Source organism: Coregonus clupeaformis, chromosome 8, assembly GCF_020615455.1.
Source record: "Coregonus clupeaformis isolate EN_2021a chromosome 8, ASM2061545v1, whole genome shotgun sequence".
NCBI classification, from domain to species: Eukaryota; Metazoa; Chordata; class Actinopteri; order Salmoniformes; family Salmonidae; genus Coregonus; species Coregonus clupeaformis.
The window spans coordinates 12,950,141-12,974,890 of record NC_059199.1 but is presented as its reverse complement, the minus strand read 5'-3'; the positions used below and the strand labels follow the sequence as shown (position 1 = coordinate 12,974,890).

At 43.0% G+C, this 24,750-nt stretch overlaps 2 protein-coding genes across 5 annotated transcripts in view; one reads left to right on the top strand and one right to left on the bottom strand.

The window, feature by feature from the left end:
* The window catches only part of LOC121571162 (rap1 GTPase-GDP dissociation stimulator 1), a 59,130-nt gene extending 37,455 nt beyond the window's left edge, over positions 1–21,675 (top strand). For all 3 annotated transcript variants that reach the window (XM_041882494.2, XM_041882495.2, XM_041882496.2), the window contains 8 exons: positions 11,102–11,245; positions 13,908–14,039; positions 16,074–16,208; positions 18,080–18,205; positions 19,721–19,860; positions 20,487–20,613; positions 21,078–21,206; positions 21,372–21,675. In XM_041882494.2, the coding sequence (XP_041738428.1) occupies positions 11,102–11,245; positions 13,908–14,039; positions 16,074–16,208; positions 18,080–18,205; positions 19,721–19,860; positions 20,487–20,613; positions 21,078–21,206; positions 21,372–21,499 (1,061 nt within the window). In that variant the 3' untranslated portion in view covers positions 21,500–21,675. The remainder of the gene's footprint in view (positions 1–11,101; positions 11,246–13,907; positions 14,040–16,073; positions 16,209–18,079; positions 18,206–19,720; positions 19,861–20,486; positions 20,614–21,077; positions 21,207–21,371) is intronic.
* Positions 3,034–6,754, bottom strand: LOC121571163 (CD276 antigen). 2 transcript variants are annotated; one of them, XM_041882497.1, is made up of 4 exons: positions 6,341–6,754; positions 5,323–5,670; positions 4,752–5,033; positions 3,034–3,235 (listed from the first exon to the last, which is right to left on the bottom strand). In XM_041882497.1, exons 1-4 carry the CDS (start codon positions 6,408–6,410, stop codon positions 3,138–3,140), a joined length of 798 nt encoding a protein of 265 aa, XP_041738431.1. In that variant the 5' UTR covers positions 6,411–6,754; the 3' UTR covers positions 3,034–3,137. The 2 variants fall into 2 exon arrangements, with proteins under 2 accessions (XP_041738431.1, XP_041738432.1); XM_041882498.1 differs by having other exon boundaries at positions 5,323–5,667.
* Positions 21,676–24,750: the final 3,075 nt, after the last annotated feature.

The following is a 24,750-nucleotide window of genomic DNA, read 5'->3' as shown; positions in this document are numbered from 1 at the left end:
TTTTATTTTATTTGTATATTTAACCTATTCTTGACTCTGTGGTTCTTGCACTTGTTTGGGGAACAGGATTTCATTATTTGTATCTACATTTCTGCCTGAGAAATGACACCCTGATATAGTTCTGTGATCTGTGAAACAGTTCTGTGAATCACTGAGGCATTGTGTGTTTGTGTGTTCTTTTTCTTTAGAATTTTCAAATAAACTTGACGTGTTTTATGATTAATAGTGATGTTGTGCTTGTACTATTTTGGACACACTGTCCTCAGGCTCCAGCTTTATGTTTTATGTTGATAGTATTAAAACAAAGAAAACAATCTGAAGTTGTTGTTTTTAAGTTATATACAGTGGGGGGAAAAAGTATTTAGTCAGCCACCAATTGTGCAAGTTCTCCCACTTAAAAAGATGAGAGAGGCCTGTAATTTTCATCATAGGTACACGTCAACTATGACAGACAAAATGAGGGAAAAAAATCCAGAAAATCACATTGTAGGATTTTTTATGAATTTATTTGCAAATTATGGTGGAAAATAAGTATTTGGTCAATAACAAAAGTTTCTCAATACTTTGTTATATACCCTTTGTTGGCAATGACACAGGTCAAACGTTTTCTGTAAGTCTTCACAAGGTTTTCACACACTGTTGCTGGTATTTTGGCCCATTCCTCCATGCAGATCTCCTCTAGAGCAGTGATGTTTTGGGGCTGTCGCTGGGCAACACGGACTTTCAACTCCCTCCAAAGATTTTCTATGGGGTTGAGATCTGGAGACTCCAGGACCTTGAAATGCTTCTTACGAAGCCACTCCTTCGTTGCCCGGGCGGTGTGTTTGGGATCATTGTCATGCTGAAAGACCCAGCCACATTTCATCTTCAATGCCCTTGCTGATGGAAGGAGGTTTTCACTCAAAATCTCACGATACATGGCCCCATTCATTCTTTCCTTTACACGGATCAGTCGTCCTGGTCCCTTTGCAGAAAAAACAGCCCCAAAGTATGATGTTTTCACTCCCATGCTTCACAGTAGGTATGGTGTTCTTTGGATGCAACTCAGCATTCTTTGTCCTCCAAACACAACGAGTTGAGTTTTTACCAAAAAAGTTATATTTTGGTTTCATCTGACCATATGACATTCTCCCAATCCTCTTCTGGATGCACTCTAGCAAACTTCAGACGGGCCTGGACATGTACTGGCTTAAGCAGGGGGACACGTCTAGCACTGCAGGATTTGAGTCCCTGGCGGCGTAGTGTGTTACTGATGGTAGGCTTTGTACTTTGGTCCCAGCTCTCTGCAGGTCATTCACTAGGTCCCCCGTGTGGTTCTGGGATTTTTTGCTCACCGTTCTTGTGATCATTTTGACCCCACGGGGTGAGATCTTGCGTGGAGCCCCAGATCGAGGGAGATTATCAGTGGTCTTGTATGTCTTCCATTTCCTAATAATTGCTCCCACAGTTGATTTCTTCAAACCAAGCTGCTTACCTATTGCAGATTCAGTCTTCCCAGCCTGGTGCAGGTCTACACTTTTGTTTCTGGTGTCCTTTGACAGCTCTTTGGTATTGGCCATAGTGGAGTTTGGAGTGTGACTGTTTGAGGTTGTGGACAGGTGTCTTTTATACTGATAACAAGTTCAAACAGGTGCCACTAATACAGGTAACGAGTGGAGGACAGAGGAGCCTCTTAAAGAAGAAGTTACAGGTCTGTGAGAGCCAGAAATCTTGCTTGTTTGTAGGTGACCAAATACTTATTTTCCACCATAATTTGCAAATAAATTCATTAAAAATCCTACAATGTGATTTTCTGGATTTTCTTTTCTCAATTTGTCTGTCATAGTTGACGTGTACCTATGATGAAAATTACAGGCCTCTCTCATCTTTTTAAGTGGGAGAACTTGCACAATTGGTGGCTGACTAAATACTTTTTTGCCCCACTGTATACCATGATTTTACCGGTCCGGCCCACTTGGGAATAGATTTTCCTCCATGTGGCCCCTGAGCTAAAATGAGTTTGACACCCCTGATCTAGAATGTCATTGTATGCTGTAGCGTTAAGGGGACTAGCCGGAAACATGAAAAACAGCCTATATCTGGATTCCCAGTCATGTGAAATCCATAGATTAGGACCTAATGAATTCATTTCAATTGACTGATTTCCTTATATGAACTTTAACTCAGTGACGTCTTTGAAATTGTTGCATGTTGCGTTTTTATATTTTTGTTCAGTGTGTGTGTACACACACTAAGTATACAAAACATTAAGAACACCTGCTCTTTCCATGACAGACTGACCAGGTGAATCCAGGTGAAAGCTATGATCCCTTATTGATGTCACTTGTTAAATCAACTTCAATCAGTGTAGATGAAGGGGAGGAGACAGGTTAAAGAAGGATTGTTAAGCCTTGAGACATGGATTGTGTATGTGTGCCATTCAGAGGGTGAATTGGCAAGACAAAATATGTAAGTGCCTTTGAACAGGGTATGGTAGTAGGTCCCAGGCGCACCAGTTTGTGTCAAGAACTGCAACGCTGCTGTTTTTTTTTTAACGTTTCCTGTGTGTATCAAGAATGGTCCACCACCCAAAGGACATCCAGCCAACTTGACACAACTGTGGGAAGCATTGGAGTCAACATGTCCCTGTGGAACGCTTTCGCCACCTTGTAGAGTCCCTGCCCCCGATGAATTGAGGATGTTCTGAGTGCAACTCAATATTAGGAAGGTGTTCCTAATGTTTGGTATACACGGTGCTCTATGTTTTTTTGTTTTCTATACAATATGGATAACTGGCTCTGTTGAGGGCTCAGTTATAATTGAACCCATGTTTTGTGGGTGACAACAGAACCAAGTCATCTGTGTAAAGTAAAGTAAGCACTTCATTTCTGTGTCATGTAGGGTGGAGCCAGAGACTATATTGCGGCAACACTAATTCATTTATATAAATATTAACCGACGTTAGGACATATGCCTGTAATATACACACTATACAGTACATAGGCCTACATATACATTAGACATGCAGCATAACAAACTACTCATTTACAGATGCATTCTGTACCGTTTATTACATTTTCTTAGTTGCATCTTCGGGCATTACTTCTTGGACTAATTTGTAAAACAAAACAACAAATGGTTACCAAGACCCAACCCCCTTAGATACATGAACAGTATTTCAGCATCACAGCCAGGATAGTAATAACAAGCCACCATATCTCTTGGCAAACCCCAGGTGACACTTCAACACAGTTTCCTGTTATAAAAAAAAAAAAGGTGCAATGTCAGATTAACATTGCAACACATTATCTACACTATCTATGTAGGCCTACCTATCTTACTTACTGTTTCACTTGATATACACTACCAGTCAAAGGTTTGGAAACCTACTCATTCAAGGGTTTTTCTTTATTTGTAAAAAATAAAATAAAAAAAGTACATTGTAGAATAATAGTGAAGACATCAAAACTATGAAATAACACACATGGAATCATGTAGTAACCTAAAAAGTGTTAAACAAATCAAAATACATGTTATATTTGAGATTCTTCAAATAGCCACCCTTTCCCTTGATGACAGCGTTGCACACGCTTGGCATTCTCTCAACCAGCTTCATGAGATAGTCACCTGGAATGCATTTCAATTAAAAGGTGTGCCTTCTTAAAAGTTAATTTGTGGAATTTCTTTCCTCCTTAATGCATTTGAGCCAATCAGTTGTGTTGTGACAAGGTACGGGGGTATACAGAAGATAGCCCTATTTAGTAAAAGACCAAGTCCATATTATGGCAAGAACAGCTCAAATAAGCAAAGAGAAACGACAGTCCATCATTACTTTAAGACATGAAGGTCAGTCAATACGGAACATTTCAAGAACTTTGAAAGTTTCTTCAAGTGCAGTCGCAAAAACCATCAAGCGCTATGATGAAACTGGCTCTCATGAGGACTGTGCTTGTGTCTGGAGTCCAAATTTGAGATTTTTGGTTCCAACCGCTGTGTCTTTGTGAGACACAGTGTGGGTGAACGGATGATCTCCGCATGTGTATTTCCCACCGTAAAGCATGGAGGAGGAAGTGTTATAGTGTGGGGGTGCTTTGCTGGTGACACTGTCTGTGGGTTATTTAGAATTCAAGGCACACTTAACCAGCATGGCTACCACAGCATTCTGCAGCGATACGCTGTCCCATCTGGTTTGCGCTTAGTGGGACTATCATTTGTTTTTCAACAGGACAATGACCCAACACACCTCCAGGCTGTGTAAGGGCTATTTTACCAAGAAGGGGAGTGTTGCATCAGATGACCTGGCATCCACAATCCCCCGACCTCAACCCAGTTGAGATGGTTTGGGACGAGTCGGACGGCAGAGTGAAGGAAAAGCAGCCAACAAGTGCTCAGCATATGTGGGAACTCCTTCAAGAATGTTGGAAAAGAATTCAGGTGAAGCTGGATGAGAGAATGCCAAGAGTGTGCAAAGCTGTCATCAAGGCAAAGGGTGGCTATTTGAAGAATCTCAAATATAAAATATATTTTGATTTGTTTAACACTTTTTTTGTTTGGTTACTACATTATCCCATATGTGTTATTTCATAGTTTTGATGTCTTCACTATTATCCTACAGTGTAGAAAATAGTAAAAATAAAGAAAAACCCTTGAATGAGTAGGTGTGTCCAAACTTTTGACTGGTACTGTATATAAACTACCTTCTATTCATTTTCATTATACAACAAACACACTGCCGCATAGATCCATTATATTTCCTTGTCATTTTAAGTTACCTGAGAGAAGTGTGATGTTTCTCCTGATCTCCTGTCCCAGGTCTTTGTTCTTTAAGACAAACGTCAGGGTCTTATTGACCGCTCCCTGCAGGGTTACTGTGCTGGAAACAGTGTATAGGCCCTGTGCGTCCTGGGAGAGGTGTGTGACTGTGTCGTTGGTGACGTCCTCTCCACTGACAGTCAGCCACTGCACTGAGGGCCGAGGGTACCCCTTGGTGGTCAAGAGTAGCTCCACACCACAGGCAGATGTTGAGAACTTCAGGCGAGGCTCAGAGTAGAACGCTATACACAACAATGATAGAATTGGATATTGAAAAGGTATCATGACCAAAACTGTATGCTTTCTACAGAAGTGGAGGTGTTAAGAATATGAAGTGAAGCATGACTGTATAACAACCCCAATTGACTTCATTGGAGATTAAATTAAATCAACTAAATGTCCCACTGAATAACATGTTTGTAAAGAGTGCAAAATCATGAGTCATGCATACATGTATATAACTGTTATGCAAGGTGCTTGATTGTTTCTCAGCAAGTTCCAAGTTAGCAGAAAAAAAGATATGGGTGTTACCTGCTAATTTAAGGTATACAGATTTCCTCTTTGGGCCCATTTCTGTGTGCACAGTACAGATATAGTTTCCCTCATCTCCCACGGTGGTATGTTCCAGCCTGAGAGAAGCGTTCCCCTTCTCTATATCAGAGTGGTACAGGCTGGTTCTGTTGACATAGCGACTGCTCTGGTCGTTCAGGTGGTCCTGACCATAGTAGAAACTGTGGACCACCTCTTTGTCTAACTTCCATTCAATCTGGCAGCACGTTCGATCCCATTGTTTGTCCACAGGGAAACTGCAGTCTAGGACTGTATTTTGCCCCTGGATGGCAAGCTGGGTCTCACTGGGAACAGTGGTCGCAAACTCTGCTACAAAGACAAAAGGCATTATCCACTGAGCCAAAGCTGTTCTGTGACAGATTTACATTTTAGTCATTTAGCAGACGCTCTTATGCAGAGCGACTTACAAGAGCGATTAGGGTTAAGTGCCTTGCTCAAGGGCACATCAGCAGATGTTTCTGCTAGTCGGCTCGGGGATTCGAACCAGCGACTTTTCGGTTACTGGCCCAACGCTCTTAACCAGTAGGCTGACTACCTGCCGCCCCAGATTTAGGAAATGGTAAAGGAAGTGTGCAGTGCCATTTCTTACTTCAGGAGTCAGTCGAGTTTTAGAAAATGTTGGTTGAGTTTTGGCCATACTGTGTGCTATACTTTGACATTTTAGATGGTTAGATTAGCAAACAACGGCACAAACAAACTTGCATCCAGCACCTTTGAAAATGGATAAATAGGCCTATGTCCAAACTCTGTCCTATGTCCAAACATTCTTATCCAAAATGGCCAATTCATGTCTGTGTTGAATGTGTCTAAACAGCTTTTGTTATGTTCAAACAAACCTTTGACTTTATTCTTGCAAATAATTGACCACATAAAACTTGATGTACTAATCTGCACATTTAGTAAACATTTTTTATAATCACTGTCTATATACTAGTAAGATAATATTAATTGAAGATGATAACTGAATTGTTAGACTTACCAAAGTGGGATACCTTAAAGAGCAGAAATGAAACAACAAAAGTGAGACATGATTTCCAGTTCATAGCCATGTTCTTGAGTGGACCGTTTCATTCAGCAAATCACATTGAAGTCCAGCTGCAGACTGATCTCATGTCTTACAACTATATTTACACCTCCCCCTTTTATATTTGTTTCTCAGTCTGACTCCGCCCACTCTTTATCTCCGCTCAATTTCTTGAGTTCCTGTAATGAATTCCCTGCCAGAGTGACTCATTTTGATTACACAAGGACATAGCAGTTGTTCTACAGCCACTCGCATGACTCAAATACATGTACTTAGGCGTTTGAATTTATTGCTGAATGTCTGTCTTTAGACAACAAAAACAAACATGGTGTTTCGCAAAGATTCCACCAGTGCAGTTTACATTTTTGTCCTCAGAACAGCCTCAATTCGTCGGGGCATGGACTCTACAAGGTGTCGAAAGCGTTCCACAGGGATGCTGGCCCATGTTGACTCCAATGCTTCCCATAGTTGGCTGGGTGGTGGAACATTCTTGATACACACAGGAAACTGTTGAGTTTTAAAAAACAGCAGCGTTGCAGTTCTTGACACAAAACAGTGCACCTGGCACCTACTATCGTACCCCGTTCAAAGGCACTTAAATATTTTGTCTTGCCCATTCACCCTATGAATTACGCACACACACAATCCGTGTCTCTAGGCTTAAAAATCCTTATTTAACCTGTCTCCTCCCCTTCATCTACACTGATTTGAAGTGGATTTAACAAGTGACATCAATAAGGGATCATAGCTTTCACCTGAATTCACCTGGTCAGTCTGTCATGGAAAGAGCAGGTGTTCTTAATGTTTTGTAAACTGGGTGTATACTGAACCGTCATTATCCAGGTGGTCCTCTGTAGCTCAGCTGGTAGAGCACGGCGCTTGTAACGCCAGGGTAGTGGGTTCAATCCCCGGGACCACCCATACACAAAAATGTATGCACGCATGACTTGTAAGTCGCTTTGGATAAAAGCGTCTGCTAAATGGCATATTATTATTATATTATTATTATCCATGTATGGACAGTGGACACATTTGTTAAACTCTGACACTCAAGTAGGCGAAGTAGGAATAAGGTACACAAAGAAAACATGAAGATATATAGTTGAAGTCGGAAGTTTACATAAACGTAGGTTGGAGTCATTAACTCGTTTTTCAACCACTCCACAAATGTCTTGTTAACAAACTATAGTTTTGGCAAGTCGGTTAGGACATCTACTTTGTGCATGACACAAGTAATTTTTCCAACAATTGTTTACAGACAGATTATTTCACTTATAATTCACTGTATCACAATTCCCAAATCAAATTTTATTGGCCACTTGCACCGAATACAACAGGTGCAGACATTACAGTGAAATGCTTACTTACAGCCCTTAACCAACAGTGCATTTATTTTTAATAAAAAAGTAGAATAAAACAACAAAAAAGTGTTGAGAAAAAAAGAGCAGAAGTAAAATAAAATAACAGTAGGGAGGCTATATATACAGGGGGTACCGGTGCAGAGTCAATGTGCGGGGGCACCGGCTAGTTGAGGTAGTTGAAGTAATATGTACATGTGGGTAGAGTTAAAGTGACTATGCATAAATAATTAACAGAGTAGCAGCAGCAGCGTAAAAAGATGGGGTGGAGGTGCAGTGCAAATAGATTTAGCTGTTCAGGAGTCTTATGGCTTGGAGGTAGAAGCTGTTGAGAAGTCTTTTGGACCTAGACTTGGCACTCTGGTACCGCTTGCCATGTGGTAGCAGAGAGAACAGTCTATGACTAGGGTGGCTGGAGTCTTTGACAATTTTGAGGGCCTTCCTCTGACACCGCCTGGTATAGAGGTCCTGGATGGCAGGAAGCTTGGCCCCAGTGATGTACTGGGCCGTATGCACTACCCTCTGTAGTGCCTTGCGGTCGGAGGCCAAGCAGTTGCCATACCAGGCAGTGATGCAACCAGTCAGGATGCTCTCGATGGTGCAGCTGTAGAATTTTTTGAGGATCTGAGGACCCATGCCAAATCTTTTCAGTCTCCTGAGGGGGAATAAGCTTTGTCATGCCCTCTTCACGACTGTCTTGGTGTGCTTGGACCATGATAGTTAGTTGGTGATGTGGACACCAAGGAACTTGAAGCTCTCAACCTGTTCCACTACAGCCCCGTCGATGAGAATGGGGGCGTGCTCAGTCCTCTTTTTTTCCCCCTTTAGTCCACAATCATCTCCTTTGTCTTGGTCACGTTGAGGGAGAGGTTGTTATCCTGGCACCACACGGCCAGGTCTCTGACCTCCTCCCTATAGGCTGTCTCATTGTTGTCAGTGATCAGGCCTACCACTGTTGTGTCGTCGGCAAACTTAATGATGGTGTTGGAGTCATGCCTGGCCATGCAGTCATGGGTGAACAGAGAGTACAGGAGGGGACTGAGCACGCACCCCTGAGGGGCCCCTGTGTTGAGGATCAGTGTGGCAGATGTGTGGTTACCTACCCTTACCACCTGGGGGCGGCCCGTCAGGAAGTCCAGGATCCAGTTGCAGAGGGAGGTGTTTAGTCCCAGGATCCTTAGCTTAGTGATGAGCTTTGAGGGCACTATGGTGTTGAATGCTGAGCTGTAGTCAATGAATAGCATTCTCACGTAGGTGTTCCTCTTGTCCAGTTGGGAAAGGGCAGTGTGGAGTGCAATAGAGATTGCATCATCTGTTGATCTGTTGGGGCGGTATGCAAATTGGAGTGGGTCTAGGGTTTCTGGGATAATGGTGTTGGGTCAGAAGTGGGTCAGAAGTTTACAATACACTAAGTTGACTGTGCCTTTAAACAGCTTGGAATATTCCAGAAAATGATGTCATGCTTCTGATAGGCTAATTGACATAATTTAGTCAATTGCTCCGTGTAGCTTAGTTGGTAGAGCATGGCGCTTGCAACGCCAGGGTTGTGGGTTTGTTTCCCACGGGGGGGATATGTATGCACTCACTAACTGTAAGTAGCTCTCGATAAGAGCGTCTGCTAAATTACTAAAATGTAAATGTAAATTTGGAGGTGTACCTGTGGATGTATTTGAAGGCCTACCTTCAAACTCAGTGCCTCTTTGCTTGACATCATGGGAAAATCAAAAGAAATCAGCCAAGACCTCAGAAAAAAAATTGTAGACCTCCACAAGTCTGGTTCATCCTTGGGAGCAATTTCCAAACGCCTGAAGGTACCACGTTCATCTGTACAAACAATAGTACGCAAGTATAAACACCGTGAGACCACACAGTCGTCATACCGCTCAGGAAGGAGACGCGTTCTGTCTCCTAGAGATGAACGTACTTTGGTATGAAAAGTGCAAATCAATCCCAGAACAACAGCAAAGGACCTTGTGAAGATGCTGGAGGAAACGGGTACAAAAGTATCTATATTCACAGTAAAACAAGTCCTATATCGACATAACCTGAAAGGCCGCTCAGCAAGGAAGAAGCCACTGCTCCAAAACCGCCATAAAAAAGCCAGACTACGGTTTGCAACTGCACATGGGGACAAAGATCGTACTTTTTGGAGAAATGTCCTCTGGTCTGATGAAACAAAAATAGAACTGTTTGGCCATAATGACCATTGTTATGTTTGGAGGAAAAAGGGGGATGCTTGCAAGCCGAAGAACACCATCCCAACCGGGAAGCACGGGGGTGGCAGCATCATGCTGTGGGGGTGCTTTGCTGCAGGAGGGACTGCTGCACTTCACAAAATAGATGGCATCATGAGGAAGGAAAATTAGTGGATATATTGAAGCAACATCTCAAGACATCAGTCAGGAAGTTAAAGCTTGGTCGCAAATGGGTCTTCCAAATGGACAATGACCCCAAGCATACTTCCAAAGTTGTGGCAAAATGGCTTAAGGACAACAAAGTCAAGGTATTGGAGTGGCCATCACAAAGCCCTGACCTCAATCCTATAGAACATTTGTGGGCAGAACTGAAAAGGCGTGTGCGAGCAAGGAGGCCTACAAACCTGACTCAGTTACACCAGCTCTGTCAGGACGAATGGGCCAAAATTCACCCAACTTATTGTGGGAAGCTTGTGGAAGGCTACCCGAAACGTTTGGCCCAAGTTAAACAATTGAAAGGCAATGCTACCAAATACTAATTGAGTGTATGTAAACTTCTGACCCCCACTGGGAATGTGATGAAATCAATAAAAGCTTAAATAAATCATTCTCTCTACTATTATTCTGACATTTCACATTCTTAAAATAAAGTGGTGATCCTAACTGACCTAAGACAGGGAATTTTTTACAAGGATTAAATGTCAGGAATTGTGAAACTGAGTTTAAATGTATTTGGCTAAGGTGTATGTAAACTTCCGACTTCAACTGTACATCCTAAAAAAGATGAGGCTGTCGGCACACTGGGATTTTGTGTCCGAGAATTTTAGATGCAGCCAATGCTTTTTCAATGCCAGTCATTCATTGCCGGATGAATGAAAACGCTTAATGATTGTCCGACCCCAAAAACCCCCACAAATGGTCAGAAAATAGTTGACTTGAGTACTGTTGACGGACAGAAACGGACAATGATGTACGTCATATACGAGTGGGGTGTGTCTAGTCTAAAGGAACAAATGAGTGGGGTGTGTCTGTGGGAGAGATAGCATTTGTGTGTGTATCACAAGTTGTTGATAGCATTACCAGGCGGTGGTCTTTCTCGCCATAGGATTAACTATGTCATTTCTAATTTTGTATAACTGTCTCTCACTCACTCACTCACTCAGATGTGATCAAGCTGCAGTTGGTGGAGGCGGGCCTTGTGGAGTGTCTGTTCGACGTGGTGGCTCACACCGTGGACGGGGAGAGGGAGGAGGATGTGGCCCAGCTCAAGACTGCTTCCGATCTGATGGTGCTGCTGCTGCTGGGAGGTACTACACACACACATCACGGTTTTCGTTAGCCGGCAATTGCAGTCTTTTGGCCCAAAAATTATATGAGAAGACGGTAAATACAAATTACCGGGAGAAGAAAAACCGGGAGGTTCTAAAACAAACGGACAACTAGGAAAAGCTCAAACCAAGTTTATTCACCCACTGGATCAAACAGCTGAAAAGACAAAGACATATTTACACCAGCTCTGGTATTTAAACCTTCCTCCTATGCTGAGTCTCCTCTTTACACATCTGGACAGCCAATAATACATCTATGTTGCTAGACATGACTTTAGTGATGCCTGTTCTTTCTCACTTAATCTGACATGACCTCGTCCCAAATTCCTCACGGCTGTCCTGTTGACTGGAACCAGACTGTGGTATCCATAGGATACCTGATGTCTAACAATAACATGTTCTGACACAATGTAAACGTTCTGCATTCCCCTCTCTCCCTCAGTAACATAAGGATATTTCAAGTGTAGAAGTCAGAACCCATCAATAGGGTCATTTGCATAATTTAGTGGAATTAAATTGGCCTGTGTGTGTTTTCGTTAGTCATCGTGTATCTTAGTTATACAACACACCTATCAAACGCTCACAGCATACAGAGCCTATTTTGAGCGGGATTTCTCCTGCAGCTCCTCAGCTGGTTTCTGCTGGAGTAAAACATGCTTTTGTAAGCATACACCAAGTTCCTATTCATCCTTCATTGACCCCAACATATACATTCCTTATACATGTAAAGTCATCTATAAGTTATAGTATGGTAACATTAAGTATATTTCAGGATAGAATCCAACACCATTCAAGTGCAGGCAACAGGATATCGTCGCGTCACCAACCACTTTACAATGTGAGCTGGAGGCAGTATGCATTTTGAAAACATACTATGAGGCATGTCTCCATGGTAGGATTTTGCCTATAGGCTCCTTTGAAGCAAGGTAAGACATGCCTCATAATCTGAAATAAAACATTAAGGTTTCAAACAGTTAAGTATGTTTTAAAAATGCTTCAAAGACTTCATAGGCAGCGCGTGAGTTTCAAGTTTGGGGAAGCTTACAATTGATCCTACCATTTCTACCAGTTATGATTTTAATATGCACATTTTCGTGGAACAGTTTCATTTCAATAATAACGTTATGGTATCTCAAAATCATTGCGTGGTTAATCATAAAAATCAGAATTTAAAATTGATAAAAATCGTTAACTAAAAAGTTAAGTCAACTAATGCATGATTGCCAGCTTCTGGGGTGACTCTCCTATATCTTCGCCACACACCCCTTCCCCTTGTCTCAACATTTGAAATTATACTCGACACATTATCTTCACATATTTTATATGCTTTTCACTGACAGCCGCAACTCAAAAATCAGCTAGGCCTATTGCCACACGCGCTGGGAATAGACCTACGAACTTGTGATTTGAAACAATCCGCAGCTATTTTTGTTAAAGAAGCTAATGATCCTCGATTCCTCTGTGGCTAAGTCGTGCTTTCTGGTGAAGAATTTTGAATGATTTTATTTATTTCTGTATAGACAGGAGTAATTATATAATTTTGGCAGATGTATTTCTATTTACTGCCCTATTGGACCCACAGCTATGTCATTTCTCTCCTGGTTCTATTGGTTTTCATATCAACTTTCTTTCGTGGTCCAGAAGCCAAAGGCACAATTCTAGTCATATTTGCAACCCCATCCTAGTTGTTGCATCTTTAGATTCCCCCTCTAAGTTTCTAACAACGATTTTTCCGTTTTTCAAGCATGTACTTCATCAGGCCAAATGACAGAGAGGGAGAAATAGAGTGAGAGAGTGACTAAGAAAAGTGTAAAAAACATTAAAAAAAAAATTAATGAAACTTGAAGTCTTCAGATGGATTCAGCCTCACTTTGAGCGGAATGATGGAGAATACATTTTTCATCCATTTGAGAATATTTTATGACAACCGAATGTAACTGAGAATGTTTCATTTGTTCTGAACAGAACTACTTTTTTTTTTTGGTTTCGTTCCACTGTTCCGACCAACAAATTACTGGTTTATTTTGTGCCTTTCTGTTCCTTTCATAACCTTTTTATTTTTAAAATTTGGCTCATTAAATGACTTCACCACTCAGTGCGGATAGAGCAGCTTGCTATGGGCAAGCTAGTTGTTATATGCGTGATGGACAGACAAGTGTAGGGCGCGAGATGCGACTGAAGATGTGTGGGTGGGGGAGATGGTAGAGGACAATGCTTGGCTAGGTCTCGTCTCTGAGGGATGATCCTCAGAGCCAGATTCTGATGACAGGTTGCCGTATCCTGGGTTGCTGGCATGCTGGGACTGATTTTTTAAAATGCTCATACTTTTAAAATAATGTTTCTGTTCCAGAACAGTATAGATCATTTTCGTTCCCGTTTCTGTTCCTCAAAACATAGCATTCTAATAGCCTTCCAATCTTCTCTTACCACTTCCAGTTATACTGAAGCCAAGAAGTAGGACATTTATCCTGTAACATTTTCTGCCAGAAACATGCATGCTTATTTGTGTGAGTGACATTTGTGTGTGTGTGGTCTGTGTTTTTTTGTTTAGTAAATAACTGCTGTGACATTTTATTTATGGCCTCTCTCCCCTCTGATGCAGTAGGCAGGTGTTTGTGTTGACACATCTCTCTCTCCTCAGATGAGTCCATGCAGAAGCTGTTTGAAGCGGGCAAGGGCAGCGTGTTTCAGAGGGTCCTGTCCTGGGTACCATCCCACAACCACCAGCTGCAGTTGGCAGGGGCACTGGCCATCGCCAACTTTGCCCGCAACGGTGAGGAGATTACTGCACATATTGCCCAAAGTAACAGTATCCAGGCTCTGTCGTAGCCGGCCGCGACCTGGAGACCCATGGGGCGGCGCACAATTGGCCCAGTGTCATCCAGGGTAGGGGAGGGAATGGCCGGCAGGGATGTAGCTCAGTTGGTTGAGCATGGCGTTTGCAACGCCAGGGTTGTGGGTTCGATTCCCACGGGGGGGCAGTATGAAAATGTCTGCACTCACTAACTGTAAATCGCTCTGGATAAGAGCGTCTGCTAAATGACTAAAATATAACACTCAGATTCTAGAAGTATAGTGCATTCGGAAAGTATTCAGACCCTTTGACATTTTCCACATTTTGGTATGTTACAGCCTTATTCAAAAATGTATTACATTGTTTTTTGTTTTTTTTCATCAATCTACACACAATACCCCATAATGAAAAGGCAAAAACTGAAATATCTTATTACATAAGTATTCAGACCCTTTACTCAGTAATTTGTTGAAGCACCTTTGACAGCGATTACAGCCTTGAGTCTTCTTGGGTATAACGCTACAAGCTTGGCACACCTGTATTTGGGGAGTTTCTCCCATTCTTCTCTGCAGATCCTCTCAAGCTCTGTCAGGTTGGATGGTGAGCGTCGCTGCACAGCTATTTTCAGGTCTCTCCAGAGATGTTCGATCGGGTTCAAGTCCGGGCTCTGGCTGGGCCACTCAAGGACATTCAGAGACTTGTCCCGAAGCCACTCCTGCGTTGTCTTGGCTGTGTGCTTAGGGTCGTTGTCCTGTTGGAAGGTGAACCTTCGCCCCAGTCTGAGGTCCTGAGCGCTCTGGAGCAGGTTTTCATCAAGGATCTCTCTGTACTTTGTTCTGTTAATCTTTCCCTCGATCCTGACTAGTCTCCCAGTCCCTTCCGCTGAAAAACATCCCCACAGCATCATGATGCAGCCACTACCATGCTTCACCGTAGGGATGGTGCCATGTTTCCTCCAGACGTGACGCTTGGCATTCAGGCCAAACAGTTCAATCTTGGTTTCATCATACCAGAGAATCTTGTTTCTTATGGTCTGAGAGTCCTTTAGGTGCCTTTTGGCAAAATCCAATCGGGCTGTTGTGCCTTTTACTGAGGCTTCCCTCTGGCCACTCTACTATAAAGGCCTGATTGGTGGAGTGCTGCAGAGATGATTGTCCTTCTGGAAGGTTCTCCCATCTCTACAGAGGAACTCTGGAGCTCTGTCAGAGTGACCATCGGGTTCTTGGTCACCTCCCTGACCAAGGCCCTTCTCCCCCGATTGATCAGTTTGGCTGGACGGCCAGCTCTAGGAAGAGTCTTGGTGGTTCCAAACTTCTTCCATATCTGTGCCTCGACACAATCCTGTCTCGGAGCTCTACGGACAATTCCTTCGACCTCGTGGCCTGGTTTTTGCTCTGACATGCACTGTCAACTGTGGGCCCTTATATAGACATTTGTGTGCCTTTCCAAATAATGTCCAATCAATTGAATTTAACACCGGTGGACTCAAATGAAGTTGTAGAAACATCTCAAGGATGATCAATGAAAACAAGATCCACCCAAGCTCAATTTTGAGTCTCATAACAAAGGGTCTGAAATACTTATGTAAATAAGGTATTAATGTTTTTATTTTTAATACATTTGAAGAAAAATCTAAACCTGTTTTCGCTTTGTCATTATGGGGTATTGTGTGTAGGTTGAGGATTTTTATTTATTTAATCAATTTTAGAATAAGGCTGTAATGTAACAATGTGGGAAAAGTGAAGGATTCGGAATACTTTCCGAAAACACTGTATATAATGTAGAACAGGGAATTGGCTTTTGCACGTCCCTCCATTTTCTTCCAGATGTTTTCCCCCTAATGAAAACCCACTTCCTCAGTGTGTTGAATACTGGTCACAGGCCATTTAGTCATGGTATTCCATTACTCCGCTACACCACAGAGTTTCAGAAAACATGTTTTCCTAATTTCTGTTTACTGATTGTGAAATCGAAAGTCAATTGTGGTCTGGGTTATGGCTATTCACCCCCCAGATGGTAACTGCATCCAGATGGTGGAATCCGGCATCGTTCAGAAGCTGCAGGAGTTGCTGGATCGCCATGTGGAGGAGGGTAATGTCACCGTGCAGCACGCCGCGCTCAGCGCCCTGCGCAACCTGGCCATCCCTGGTGAGACTCCCAAGGCACTCCATGCATGATTGAGTATACTGTCAATGTTCTACAGTGAGGGGAAAAAGTATTTGATCCCCTGCTGATTTTGTACGTTTGCCCACTGACAAAGAAATGATCAGTCTATAATTTTAATGGTAGGTTTATTTGAACAGTGGGAGACAGAATAACAACAAAAAAATCCAGAAAAACGCATGTCAAAAATGTTATTAATTGATTTGCATTTTAATGAGGGAAATAAGTATTTGACCCATCTGCAAAACATGACTTAGTACTTGGTGGCAACACCCTTGTTGGCAATCACAGAGGTCAGACGTTTCTTGTAGTTGGCCACTAGGTTTGCACACATCTCAGGAGGGATTTTGTCCCACTCCTCTTTGCAGATCTTCTCCAAGTCATTAAGGTTTCGAGGCTGACGTTTGGCAACTTGAACCTTCAGCTCCCTCCACAGATTTTCTATGGGATTAATGTCTGGAGACTGGCTAGGCCACTCCAGGACCTTAATGTGCTTCTTCTTGAGCCACTCCTTTGTTGCCTTGTCCGTGTGTTTTGGGTCATTGTCATGCTGGAATACCCATCCACGACCCTTGTTCAATGCCCTGGCTGAGGGAAGGAGGTTCTAATGTTTCCACCTCCATGTTTGACGGTGGGGATGGTGTTCTTGGGGTCATAGGCAGCATTCCTCCTCCTCCAAACACGGCGAGTTGAGTTGATGCCAAAGAGCTCGATTTTGGTCTCATCTGACCACAACACTTTCACCCAGTTCTCCTCTGAATCATTCAGATGTTCATTGGCAAACTTCAGACGGGCATGTATATGTGCTTTCTTGAGCAGGGGGACCTTGCGGGCGCTGCAGGATTTCAGTCCTTCACGGCGTAGTGTGTTACCAATTGTTTTCTTGGTGACTATGGTCCCAGCTGCCTTGAGATCATTGACAAGATCCCCCCGTGTAGTTCTAGGCTGATTCCTCACCGTTCTCATGATAATTGCAACTCCACAAGGTGAGATCTTGCATGGAGCCCCAGGCCGAGGGAGATTGACAGTTCTTTTTTGTTTCTTCCATTTGCGAATAATCGCACCAACTGTTGTCACCTTCTCACCAAGCTGCTTGGCGATGGTCTTGTAGCCCATTCCAGCCTTGTGTAGGTCTACAATCTTGTCCCTGACATCCTTGGAGAGCTCTTTGGTCTTGGCCATGGTGGAGAGTTTGGAATCTGATTGATTGATTGCTTCTGTGGACAGGTGTCTTTTATACAGGTAACAAGCTGAGATTAGGAGCACTCCCTTTAAGAGTGTGCTCCTAATCTCAGCTCGTTACCTGTATAAAAGACACCTGGGAGCCAGAAATCTTTCTGATTGAGAGGGGGTCAAATACTTATTTCCCTCATTAAAATGCAAATCAATTTATAACATTTTTGACATGCGTTTTTCTGGATTTTAAAATTATAGACTGATCATTTCTTTGTCAGTGGGCAAACGTACAAAATCAGCAGGGGATCAAATACTTTTTTCCCTCACTGTATATGACTCGTAGGTTCAAGGCAAGTCTTTAACATTCATTTCCTGTCAGAAGTGCATCCCCTGCACGTTTTTGTAATCTGTGGGTGGGGGCAGGTCTTGGCAAATGCAACTACAAACAAGTACAGGAAAGCACTTTTGACTAGAAGTTAAGTTCCTTCTTTGAGCCTTAGGTTAATATTGGTTGAATACAATAGTTACTAAGTTAGTATATTGTTTATTTATGGTGTCAGCTAAGAGCTTAATTGAAGTGTAGAAACAAAGCAGATTATACATCTCTGAGGAGGGAGAACAGTTTGAATGGATTTCTTTATTTGACATGTTTAATCTTTTATTTATCATCTTTCCCTTAGTGGTGAACAAGGCTAAAATGCTGTCAGCTGGTGTGTCAGATACAGTGTTGAAGTTCCTCCCGTCAGAGATGCCTCCTGTCCAGTTCAAACTGCTGGGGACATTACGCATGCTCATCGACACGCAAGGTAGAACATCTTTATAACACCTACAGTTGAAGTCGGGAAGTTTACATACACCTTAGCCAAATACATTTCAACTCAGTTTTTCACAATTCCTGACATTTTAATCCTAGTACAAATTCCCTGTCTTAGGTCAGTTAGGATCACCACTTTATTTTAAGAATGTGAAATGTCAGAATAATAGTAGAGAGAATTTTTTATTTCAGTTTTTATTTCTTTCATCACATTCCCACTGGGTCAGAAGTTTACATACACTCAATTAGTATCTGATAGCATTGCCTTTAAATTGTTTATCTTGGGTCAAACGTTTCGGGTAGCCTTCCACAAGCTTCCCACAATAAGTTGGATGAATTTTTCAGTGTAAACTTCCGACTTCAACTGTATATAGCACATTTAATACACTGTAAAATAACTTCCTAATGATGCCCTAACCATCGGTCTGTGCCGCATGCTCTATTTAAATGGACCAGAATCAGTCACAGGTGTGAATGTTTCAACCCATAAATTCTGCAGAAAGATATAAAGGAACATTTTCCGAAATAGAGGCTAGAAGGCTTTCCTAATGATGCTCTAAACTTGAATTGTTCCGTACCTGACTCTTTGTCCTGAAATTGATCAGTATCAACTGCAGGTGCAAATATTTTTTTTTAATTATTCAGCATAGTTAGATAGGATTTTTAAATATTTTTTTACAGTCTTGTTCCATCGCTGCAACTACGAACTCGGGAGAGGCGACGGTCGAGAGCCATGCGTCCTCCGAAACACAACCCTGCCAAGCCGCACTGCTTCTTGAAACACTGCTCGCTTAACCAGGAAGCCAGCCGCACCAATGTGTCGGCGGAAACACCGTACAACTGGCGACGTATCAGCCCGCCACAACAGTCGCTAGAGCGTGATGGGACAAGGACATCCCGGCCGGCCAAACCCTCCCCTAACCCGGACGACGTTGGGCTAATTGTGCGTCGCCTCATAAGTCTCCCGGTCGCGGCCGGCTACGACACAGACTGGGATCGAACCCGGATCTGTAGTGACGCCTCAAGCACTGCGATGCTGTGCCTTAGACCGCTGCGCCACTCGGGAGGCCATAGATAGGAAAGTTAGATAGGAATGTACAGTCCACAAAAAAGGCTATGAATGCAATATGTTTTCTGCCAAACGTTGTTGAATCTTCATCAAATAGTGGTTTGGTTGGGGAGGACCGGACAAGGCCAAGTGCAGTCCAGTTGGATCCAAAGTGACATGGAGATCGATGGCATCCATCTTTGATTGAGTCGCTATGGACCGGAGTGTCACAGTGAGATGTTGACAGAGTGTTAAAATAGCAGGCAACTCAACATGATAGGACATTATGACAAATACGAGAAAGTACTCATTGTTACCAAGAATTTATCCATTTTAAATAAAAATTCAATTTTGGGGGGAATCATTTCAAGAACCCAGTCATTTCAGTGTATATACCAGAGAGCTACCAATTGTAAATAGGGCTGTAAAATTAAGCGTTACCTGTTGTTTTTTCCCCAGCGGATGCGGCAGTCCAGCTGGGGACCAATGCCAAGCTGGTGGCGTGTCTGGTAGAGTGGTGTGAGGCCAAGGACCATGCAGGAGTCGTGGGAGAGTCCAACAGACTGCTCTCAGCTCTCATCCGCCACAGCAAATCAAAGGTTAGGGCCAGCTACAATGGAAACACACACTGTGACTGGCTGGCTGGCAGGATGTCTGACTGCGACCACAGAATACATCCTGACTCATACCTGAACTGTTCTCTCTCTCTCACACACACACTGAATTGATATGTTGTCTTTAGGTTTCATTATTCATCAAGGGGTACAACGGAATGTGAATCATGGTCTAACGATCTTCCTTGTTGGTTCATTCCTAGAGCTAGTGTTGGGAGTTCTGCTACATTTCCCATCTGGTCTCATCTCAGGGAAGAATGACTCCGGTGCAACTTGGACTGGTTTTCTCCTTCTAATCTGTATATTTGTGACCTCCAGGCTCTAAAAGTGTCCGTCCTATTTGCAGACCACTAGATTGAATAGAACCCCTGTGGCAGCACTAGAGATGTCCTTCCTACGCACGGTACAATAGTCATGTATCATTTAGAGCAGGGGTGGACTGGCCTAGTGGCCTCTCCTGGAAAGTCACTGGGTGTGCAGGTTTTTGCTCCCACCCTGCTCGAACTAACACACCTGATTTCAGCTAATCAGTCCTGATGAGCAGCGATTTAGAATTGTGCCCCATTGAAATGTCTTGTTTGTTCATTTGTTTGTTTGTTTTGTGGTTTTAGGACGTCGTAAAAACAGTCATCCAGGGGGCAGGCGTGAAGCACTTAGTAGTCATGGCGACGAGCGAACACATGATCATGCAGAACGAGGCGCTGGTGGCTCTGGGCCTCATCGCCGTGTTGGACCTGGGTAAGGGTCAGGGGTCACCGTCAGGTTCATGATGTCACAGTGCAGCCTAATTCTAACTACTGTGTTAGCCACATGGTTTTGTAAGGGCCAGATTGGTAGCACTTCCTTTGACAGAGCCTGGGTCGTGTTCAGTAGGGCATACTGTAGTAAAATGTTTAGAAATTGAAAAAAAAACTGTTTCTATTTCCATGCTTACTGAACATGACCCGACGTATTGCATGGCTATAATCAACTGAAAGTAGTTTCATGCACAGGGCGAGTTAGAACCATACAATGGAAAGCAATTTGGACCTAGTGAGACGCACTGTATAAATGGAATTCACTGTTGAAGCATTTGTAACGGGGTGCTCAATACACCCTTTCTCAGAAGCAAAGCATTGACTCTGGTGGGGCATTGAAATGCATTAAAACAATTGGACAAATGAGTCTGTCACTTACAGTAAGTGTGTTTTTCATGGTTTCAGTGGGGGCTGAGAAGGACTTTGTCGGGGCTGGCCTGGTGCAGGTGCTCCACAAGCTGCTCTCAGACGAGAGGACCGCCCCGGAGATCAAATACAACTCCATGATCATCATCTGTGCGGTCATGGGCTCAGGTAAAAGGGGCGGACACTTTGAAGACATAAGACACAGCTTCTGCTCCAATATCCAAACTAAGGCATAGCACAGAGTGGGATACTAGTATGGACATTGGGATGTAGCTGAATGTTCTGGTTGAAAGATTTCTGAATGAGACCTGCTGTTCTCTTTCCCTCCTCCAGAGCCACTCCATAAAGAAGTACAGGGCCTGGCCTTCATCGACGTGGTTTCCAAGCTACGGTCGCACGAGAACAAAACGGTGTCCCACCAGGCGTCGCTCACAGAGCAGAGGCTAACGGCACAAAGCTAAAGGACTCTAACTCCCACAATCCCCCACTCCCCCCAATGCCTGCCTCATAGCCAATCCCTGCCCCCCTTCTCTCTCTCTCTCCAGAACCTCCCTATGTGTGTCCCATCGTCACGTGCCAAGGTATCCTGTCCCTTTCCCCTGTCAACAGCCAGCTGCTCCAGCTAAAACGTACCCCCCCTGCCTTACAGCCTGCCTTTAGCCTGCCGCCGCTCACGCATGCATACTCCATAATAAAGACAAGACAGCCTTTTCTTTCTGCAATAGATAAACATACAAAGAGAGAACACTTTTTATGATGACCATCGCTGTGATACCCGTTCAATTCAATAACTCACCATAAAAGTTACAAAAACAATACAAAATAACAAACAACGGGCGTTAGGGTGGTCTGAACTAAGCAGCCATGCATCCATCCTGTGTCCCATGTTAGCTTGAGTGCCAGCCGAGTTGAAGACGACATGCATGTTTTAGTCCAGTTGGTGTATCCATGTTCATTTTGACCCTCTCACGTACCCAAAACCACAGCCCTGGGCAGATCTTCCAGAGCTGAGTAGAGTTCAGTCATGTTTGTACTTAAACTGGCATTTGAAAGGAGTTTGCTTGATAATCCCAACCAATCCCCCTCTCTTCCCTTAACTTTCATACAAACCTGACTAAACTCAACTCACTGTCTCAAACAACCTACCTTACTGTCCCCAACAACCTTAGTGTTATATCAGGGGTATGTTCAGAATGGTGAAATGTTACAGAATGTTCAGATGTAAATATATTATGTAGAACAGATGTGACCTTCTGTCGAGTAGAATAGGGGATCGTGTTAACTAAATGTGTTACATTTCTATCTGCAATGTTGTAAACGTTTAACCCCAACTGAACATACCCCAGGCTAGGGCTCCACTAGCACATACAAGTTCTCACCTGACATTGAGGAATCCTGCGTAGGTTAGAAGTTAGAACCCCCAGATGAACATGGTCACGCCCTTCCTGGTCTCTGAGAGTGTACAGTGAAGCAGTCAGCCATACCAGGTGTGTAGTATATGTATGTGTGGATTTTTGCCTTTATGATGAGCTGGGTGTGCCAGGGAAGACCAATGGGGGGTGTTCCAGGTCATCTTTTTTTGCAGTAGAGCTGCACATTTCAGAAGATTTCTGTATCATATTAATCTGGTTCCTAAATTATTTAACACTTCTCTAGGTGTTGAGATCTGATAATCTATGTAATGCGACTGCAAAAGAGATGACCTGGAACGTCGTTTCACATAGTCACTATGGTCTCCCTGACAGCTACACGGAACCTCCCCATAATCCTGTTAGAATGGGCCAGTCCGGACAGCCAGAGAAGATCCCCGTCTACGTGTGGTACTGCTCTATGGTTTCTCCCAGCCAGCGCTTTGTTTGCATGTGTGATTGTTTCTCTCCCACTCAAAGTATCGAAAACATGCCCATTCCAGCATGTTGGATACTGCGTTAGGCACCGTCTGGTGACATAGGCGTTTTTTTAAATATAAATTATTTGTTTACTATCGTCTTGTTCGATTATTTTTTTTTTTTTGTCAGGGTATGAATGGTAATTTCAGATTTGTAACCTTACAAAGACACAATCCAATCAAGATGTAACTACAAACTAACTGCATTACGATATTATAAACATACATGTTTGTTGTAAATGTCATTGAATTGTACATTTGGAAGATTAACTCAAACAGATCATTAAAGATGATTGCTGGCTATAATGTATTCTCTGTTTTTCCTAGAGTTTGTACTGCATATTATGGAACGCCGTTTTTGTCTTTGCGTGTCAAAAAAGATACACGTCAAATAACACTATTTGACGCTATTGTAAACACATCGTTGGTGGCCGGTGTGTGCTTGTTTGCAGACTTTTTTTTGTACAGCTTTGACAGTGCTACTGATCCTAGTGGTGGCGCTTGGCTTGCACATGCAAAATCAGCACACACAACATCTATAATAAAATTGTATTATTTGACGTGTCAAATTAAAAGTCTGCAAACAAGCACACCGGCCACCAACGATGTGTTTACAATAGCGCGTTGGTAACGACCGAATGCGAACGTGTTTGTGAGCATTTGAAATAAGATCCGAAACGAGCAGGATCAAAAATGTTTGCAAATATCTTTGATACATAAATTATCAGCAATTTCTGGGGTAGCTAGCTATCGTTAACTTAATCTGGCTGGTGTGCCAACTCCTCAGTAAGGAAAGTAGCTATTGGCTGTCCTAAAAGTCGCTAAATGACGTCATCACCTTATTAGCATAATTGGCCATGTGCATTTAATTGTGATGGACCCTGTAGGAGAGAGGAATAACGTCGTGGGAGAGACAAAAAGTGAGTAAAAAACACCCTAAATATGTTTAGAAATACAAATGAACTTTCTTCTGTCGATTCTTGTTTTTATGTCACAATGCCAACCCTACTCCTTTATCCGGGCTTGGGACCGGCAAAAGTGACCCAAAAGAGACACTGGCGGAGTTACTTATTTATTGATTTTTTTGCATGCTTCCCGCATGCGCGATTCATTTGCAGTCTGGATGCGGAGGGGTGAACATCTCCTGCTCTGACTGCAGCTGGGAGGGTCTGCAGCATGCCTAAGGCACGTTCACGCAGATGAGCAGGGACCCTGGGCATCTTTCTTTTGGTGTTTTTCAGAGTCCGTAGAAAGGCCTCTTTAGTGTCCTAAGTTTTCATAACTGTGACCTTAATTGCCTACCGTCTGTAAGCTGTTAGTGTCTTAACGACCGTTCCACAGGTTCATGTTCATTAATTGTTTGTGGTTCATTGAACAAGCATTTGAAACAGTGTTTAAACCCTTTACAATGAATCTGTGAAGTTATTTGGATTTTTACTAATTATCTTTGAAAGACAGGGTCCTGAAAAAGGGGCGTTTCTTTTTTTACTGAGTTTAGTAAGAAGAGGGTGTCTTTCATATTATTGATAAGCAGCTCTAATCATGTTTCATTCATTGTGTCAAACAGGGTTTCCTGAGTGCATTGGCAAGGGCTATGGTGTCACCTAGGCCGCATTCCATTCCATATGGTTGTCCCCTCCCATCTATCTTTGTTCACTCCCCATCATGGATCTGAGACAATTATGTTAGGGGTAAGCAGAAGCCCCATCAGGCTTTGAGGCGCTCCGATAGGCCTGGCAAACAAACTGTAAGTAGTTTTGACAGTGGTGATAATGTCCATTGATCAGATGAACACCTTTGTCACCGTTTCTGATTAGAAATAGT

Coding starts and splice junctions, on each gene's coding strand:
- LOC121571163 (XM_041882497.1), bottom strand. CDS start 6,410: ATGGCTATGAACTGGAAATCATGTCTCACTTTTGTTGTTTCATTTCTG. Junction 5,034..5,322: donor TGTATACCTTAAATTAGCAG/GTAACACCCATA, acceptor TGTTGTGTATAG/CGTTCTACTCTGAGCCTCGC. Junction 3,236..4,751: donor AAACATCACACTTCTCTCAG/GTAACTTAAAAT, acceptor TTTTTATAACAG/GAAACTGTGTTGAAGTGTCA.